Source organism: Lactuca sativa, chromosome 1 (genome assembly GCF_002870075.4).
Source record: "Lactuca sativa cultivar Salinas chromosome 1, Lsat_Salinas_v11, whole genome shotgun sequence".
Classification (NCBI taxonomy): domain Eukaryota; kingdom Viridiplantae; phylum Streptophyta; class Magnoliopsida; order Asterales; family Asteraceae; genus Lactuca; species Lactuca sativa.
In genome coordinates, this window is record NC_056623.2 from 165,109,031 (window position 1) to 165,116,250 (window position 7,220).

The 7,220-nt window shown below is 32.9% G+C and overlaps 1 protein-coding gene across 1 annotated transcript; it reads right to left on the reverse strand.

Moving 5' to 3' along the window:
- Positions 1–2,217: 2,217 nt before the first annotated feature.
- Positions 2,218–4,512, reverse strand: LOC111908298 (uncharacterized). The gene is made up of 8 exons (XM_042897468.1): positions 4,365–4,512; positions 4,137–4,247; positions 3,954–4,054; positions 3,210–3,852; positions 3,039–3,137; positions 2,915–2,947; positions 2,731–2,826; positions 2,218–2,618 (listed from the first exon to the last, which is right to left on the reverse strand). Exons 1-8 carry the CDS (start codon positions 4,510–4,512, stop codon positions 2,218–2,220), a joined length of 1,632 nt encoding a protein of 543 aa, XP_042753402.1.
- Between the last annotated feature and the right edge of the window lie 2,708 nt (positions 4,513–7,220).

Below are 7,220 nucleotides of genomic sequence, written 5' to 3' on the forward strand. Positions count from 1 at the left end.
GGTGAACAGTTTTGGATTTTTTAACGCACATATTTTTTCGTGAACAGAAAATTAAGGATTCTATCAAGTGTTGGTGGTTCGGAAAGTCGTTTTTCGTGATAACGTCAAATTTTCACGGCTTTTTCGGATTTTATACTTCATCGTTTATATCATTTTGTCACGGGGGCATAGTAATTTTTATTCCATTCAAGATCATTCTCATGACCATTAGAAGGCTTTATAATCCTGTTTTTTATTATAAATCGGGGGAGAATTTGGTATGGCCATTCGAAATTGGATTAGTGACTTTTCAAATTTGAAATTTTTTGATAAAGCTTGTGGTAGAATTATGAAGGTAGCTTTTACAATAGCAGTTATTCATCGGGCTCTTCTAAAGCTTTTACAGAGAAGTGTCCTTTACAGTAGCAGTTCTTCATCGAGCTCTTCAAAGGACTTGTTATATCTCCGACTTCTAGTATTTTCTCTATTAAGTGGCGTTACGAATCTTAAAATTTGGGTTGTTACATGATTTTTTTTGGTGGCTTATATCATTAGCTTATTTGAAGATCATTGTGACTTGGAGAGGGAGTTCTTCAAAAAGAAGAAGTGATTTGGTTTCTTAATTCTGATATAGGTTTTTATGGTGGGTTTGGCTTTCTTGAAGATCTTTGGGATTACATTACAAAATGAAGTTTAAAGACATTACTTCAGTGCTTGGTTAATATATCCTAGAACCCGTTTTTGAAGAATCAAGATTCATGGATTGCTTTACATATTCCTCGTCGCGAGATCTTTTCTGATTTGCTAGATGCTTGATTTTGAAGTTGAAGCTTTGTCATCCATTTCATACTTTGAGGGAGAGATTGTAGGGTTTCAAAGTACTCCATAGATTATGGCAATGGGCCCCCTTGATGAAGTGTAGGTTAAAAGCCCAAGACTTGTCTTTCCCCTATAAATAGTCATGTATTATTCATAATTAGGGTGAAGAGTGAGGCAACATATAGTCGCCACGTTGTGAAGTTTCTTATGTAGAGTTAGATTCTTTAGTCTATTCTGAAAATGTAATTTATTCCTCATGTTTTGAATAAATCGAGTGATCATTCAACATATCTTCTTTATTTGTGTATGTTCTTATTTTATGCATCTTGTTCATCAAATCATAATTAGGGGTTATATATATATATATATATATATATATATATATATATATATATATATATATATATATATATATATATATATATATGAATGTAACAATTTATTTCAATCAATATAATATCCTTTGTAACATGCCAAGCAAAGGGGTATTCTCCTAAATATTTCATTTCAAACAAAACATAAATATAAACTATAATAGGTATAGTTTATAGAGCATACTTACTAAGAATTTACCTAATAAATTATAATATGTATAATTTATGGAACACTTACACTATTTTACTAAGTCAAGGATACAATACTAAAATAAACACTCTCGTACAATTACTTCACACTATGAGTATACTAGAAAAGGAACATACTTTCAGTTAATTTATTACAAAATAATTTTTCATTATTCAACACGTAACCGTCGATACAGTTTTTGTGAGATAACATCCACGTGCCTATTTAAGTACTATTAAAGTCCTGATGATTATAACTATAATCTCCCAACATAGAGCGAGACAAATGTGTATAGATCTATACGGGACAGAAAATCCCACACCTAAATTGTTAGCTACAGTTAGGCCAGCAGGCCTGGGGTGACAAATGTCGCTGCAGTTCCCGGCGCATGAAAAATGTCATATCAAGCCTTCCTGCTCATTAGTGTGGTTATAATGACTCACCAAAAGATATTAACAACACTATTAGTGTATAAATACCTTAACAAAGGTTTTATAAAATAATAAACTATGCAGTTATAGCGGTCCAAAATCAAATATCGGTCAAGGACCGATATTTGATATATAGGTTATCACAGTGGGATATCAGTATTGTAATATTATGAAAATTATATATATTATAACCATTTAACGTAAAACGTATATAAATATAATAGCAACTAGCATGTTCAAAAAGTGTTAATGTTTAAAACACACATAAATATAATAGCAACTAGCATGTTCAAAAAGTGTTAATGTTTAAAACATACATAAATATAATAGCAACTAGCATGTTCAAAAAGTGTTAATGTTTAAAACATATATAAATATAATAGCAACTAGCATGCTCAAAAAGTGTCATTATTTGACACATAATCTAATCGTAAGACATGAAATCTTCCTCCGAGCCCACATCACCTAAGGCATCCAATTGTTCATCAAGATCTTCCACTTCAACTCGAATATCATCATCATCATCGTTATCATCTCTATAGCTATCTCTTTTGCTCCTAGCAGTTACCCTAACTTCTTCGGTTCCTCCCATTGGCTCTCGCATAGCTGACCAAAGAAGACCATCTCTACCATCAACAAACTCTTGAAGCTTAACTTCTGTTGGTATAACCCAATCATCATTTTCATCTACATCTCTCAATAAAATAGGATCCAAAGATCTGTTGGCTTTTAACGAGTTGAAGCGTCTTTGTAACCTTGTGTTGTATTGGATGAATACAAGATCATTTTTTGTTGTAAAAGACAATTTCTTTTCATTGAATGTAGCTGCATATAAAAAATAATAGAATTATTTAATGAAGTAAATAGGTTAAATGTAATATTATTTATAAAAACACTTGTTAGAAAGAACGTACATTGTCAAATGCACTCCAATTGCCTTCACAAGGTGAAGCACTACATGTTTGACTAAGGACTGTGATAGCAAATGTTTGGAGCAAAGGTGTGTCGATCCCATAAGTACGCCACCATATATCTACATTTTACAAATATTAAATAAATAAAGTGACTTAATAAAAAAATGCTATAAAAACATGTGAATGTGTTTAAAATATTTTACTTACATGGTGCAACTTTTGTTCTAGCCCTTATAGCAGCTGAAGATCCAAATTGCCCAATTGAATCAATGTATAGGTTCAAGTCCTGCCTTAATTAATTTATCATTGTCATCATTATCAGGCACTAGACGATCAATTGCAACATAAAGTCCTGTCGCAATGTCTCTGTTCTTTCGTATCTCCCTTGAATTTTCCCCATGAAAAATGGCAGGGTTCAGGTAACATCCAGCTGTACATTCAATAAATATTTATAAATAAAACTAAGCAATTCTATTAAATTAATAAATATAAAGTTTAATACCCGCATGTAATGGATGATGAAGTTGGTCAGTCCATCTTGTTTGAATCATAGCCCAAACTGTAGTGATCATTCTTTCATTAGGTGTCCCAGTGAGATTTTTCTTGATTTGCTCCTTTGCTATATCCATTGCATCATCGATGTAACCCATACATGGCTTATCTTCTGTATGAACCAACCTGACAACATCTACCAAAGGAGCTAGGACTTGACAAGCTAAGTGTATGTTATCCCAAAATTCCTTTCTTGCCACTATTTGCTCGACTTTCTTTCCAACTGCCTGCTTTGCAAAGTCACTTTTCCTCCATTCTTCAGAAACAAACAATACTTGAATATGATGTCGATTCTCGTGGATACTCTGAATAGTATAAAACTGTGTTGCAAACCTAGTTACACAAGACCTGTGCAACTCCTTGTTCTTTGTCAACTTCCTCATCAGATTAAGAATCCTCCTGTGGTTGTAAATGTAAACAACTATTGCTCTCGCATCAGTCAGAGCAGTCTTTATCTTTGGTATTTTCTCACCAATATCTCCTATCATGAGATTCACACAATGTGCTGCACACGGAGTCCAAAACAACTTTGGATGTTGTTCTTCTAAAATCTTTCCGGCAACTTTAAAGTTTGACCCGTTGTCTGTAATGAACTAATAAATAAATAAAAAAGAGTATAATTAGTAAAATCAACAAAAAAAAGTTAAAATAACAATTAATAGTTAGAAAACTAGAAAAATAAAACTACTTGTACCATGTTCTCCTCTCCAACATCTTTTATCACCTCATTTATCATCTCCACAATCAATTGAGCATTCTTCACATGCTCTGATGCATCAATTGATTTCAAAAATACTGTTCCAAGAGGACAATTAACTAAGAAATTTATAAAACATCTTCATTTCCCGTATGTCCAAAAATCAGACATAAATGCTACACCGATATTCCTCCCAATGTGGCCGGAACGAATCCACAAACTTTTGAGTATCTTCTAAACGTTTTTTCATCAGTGTGACGTGAATATTATGATAAGATGGAGCTGGCATACCTAATATAAATTCATAAACTTAAGTATGTAAGTAATAATCAAATAATGAATAAATCTTTAATCACATTTAAATGCCTCTTTTGTATTCTCCAATTGAATAGATCATATCTTGGAAACTTTCGTCACGCACGACATTGAAGGGTAAACCAACCGAATAAGCCCAAGTTGCAATTTTATCCCAAGCATTCATCTTTAACTTCTCTTTTATTGGATTATTTTTATCCAACGTAATTTGCTTTGTTTTTTCTTGATTAATCGGAAACATTGTATCGATAGGCCCTCTTAAATTGCTAGAACCCACAAAATTTTTCTTTTTTGAAACATTTCATTTTACACTAACTTCTTGAACATCAAGTTCTTCATCCTCAACTTCATCAGAAAGATCAACCGTGCTTGATCTAAGTATTTGTATATTTCTTTTCTTTTCTATATTTATCCTATCTTTTTCTTTCATTGATGCCATGACTCTCTTCTGGATATCCACAATCACATTCGGACAACCGGTGACTTGTCCTCCGGTATGAGTAAGATGTTGCTTAACTCGTGTGATTCCTCCACTTATTTTCTTACCACATAATGTGCACCAAATGCTTTGTTTTTTCAAGGGATCTCTCCACTCTCCCCATTCCCATGCCATATCTCCATTTAAACATTTTATGCCAGTTCCAGCATCAGATGATATTGTATTAGTGTTTGTGTTTGTTGGGTTTACAGATGCATGTGAGGATGGATCATTCATTGTCAAATCTGTTTCAAAAAAAGAATCAATAACACAAAAATATTATCAAACTTGTAGACACTAACTAGTATCTACTTTAAAACTAAGTATTTAACAAATTGTGCCAAATTGAAAAAACATTAATGCATTATCAGTTAACACTAGCTAATACCATTTTCCATAGAGGCATCGACTTAACAGTTAACACTAGCAGTTAATTGATTGCAAAAACTTAAATAGTTAATGTAACAACTAACAACACCTTCAAGTAAAACAATGAATTAAGAAGAAAGGTGCGAGGGTAGCTACCTTGCCGGTAAAACAATGAATGAAGAAGAAAGGTGCGAGGGTAGAATTATAACAGTACGAGCGTAGCATCATAGCTTCAGTAGTTAAGTTAATTTACTTATTTAACTTAAAAAATAGGATGGAGTAAAGAAGAAAGGTACCTTGGTTGCTGCCTTGCCGGAGGTTGAAAGCGAGCCGGAGGTTGAAAGCGAACAGCAGAACCGTAGCTCCTTAATGGCGGAAGGGTAGCTTTCAATGAAGAAGAAGAAAGGAACAAGAGTCGTCGCAGGTTCCAAAGTCCAAACAAATCGAAATTGTTGTTGCTGCCTTGCCGGAGGTTGAAAGCGAAGTAGCGAACTGAGAAAGACGATCGGATTGATATTCTAGGTTTAAGTTTGGGTTTACAACTTTAGAGAATGAGGTGTATCCGTGTATGTGTAATTGTGAATCCGTATGGGCTAATCTGCTAAGGATCCACATAAATTAACTCCAAAAAATTAATGTTTTTGGGCTTAGCTACTATTTGGCCCGAAAATAAAATTTCTGGAAAATCGGTGATATACCGATATTTATGAATCAAAATATCGGTCAAATATCAGTAATTATCGACGATATTCGCGGTTTCGATATTGTGGACCGATATTTGATACCGATATTTTAAGAAGTGCCGATAACCGATATCCCACCTGGATATCACTTGGAAATCGGCGATTTTAACTGCATAGATAATAAAACTACAACATAACAATTTACAGTATAATACTACGACTTACATTACAGTAGGCGGATCCAGGCTCACACACAATTACAGAGTTTTAAATGAGTACAGATACAACATACTAGTTTACAATACAGAGAAACATACATTGCAGAAAACATTCTTTTTAAAGTTTTATTGTGAATTAAAACTACATTACTGTATTTCAGAGTACAACAAAACTTACACCGTTTGTTTTATGGTTTTAAAACTATTTTTCATCACTTAAGAAAATATTGGATTTTCTGAAAAACATACATTTTCAAGGAATAGATAACAAAATTTTATTCATAAATGTTTATGAACTAACCAACTTAAATGTTGATACTCTCTTTTCAAAGAACTTGTATTCTCAGGGAACCAATAGATAGGTACATCCACATGCTTTAAGAAGATGGAGCATTATAGAGTCACGTCTTTTAGTTTTTGCTATATATTTTGTTATCAATATACAAGGATTTGAACACATATGTAAAAGCTTATACTTTATTAATATAAAGGTTGTTGTGGTTTGATTACTATTATGCAATTGTTGTGTTACTGAACATGAAGTCATCCACCCCGGACGTTTTCGCCGCTCTGGTTTGGGGGTGTGACAGATTGGTATCAGAGCATTGTTTATAGTGAAATCAATATATCAAGCCATAAAAGATATACAACTATAAATACAATGGGGCTAAAGCACTCTGACTAAAAGTATACTTTTAAAATATAAGTATTTTACAAGAAGTATACTAACATGCATACATACCAGAAACAGTATCACATTCATAACTACATAAAAGTAATTGGATGTTGGACACTGCAGTTAAACCTAGACAGTTATGTAGTCATATATGGGATAAATATAGCCTGATTAACAATGTTTATTTGAGATACAACCAACATGTGTTTGGGAGTGATCATAGTGTTGCGACAAGTCTAAAACTTACCAACACTATATACAATAAGAACTCTAGAACCAAACATAAAGTTAAAATGCTATAGGAGTATTTTAAGGCACTATAATACTAGAACCAATTATGTGAAAACAAAGGACCCTTGCTGGTAGATCTATATGTACTAAGTGTATACATTACGGTTATATATAATTAGGGTTTCATAGACTTAGAATTTGTGGTTTAGCTTTAACTCCTTTTCCTTGTTTGGATGTGGATATAGAGTAGAATCATTTATGCGAGGTCTATTCGACCTGAGTTATATATAATTA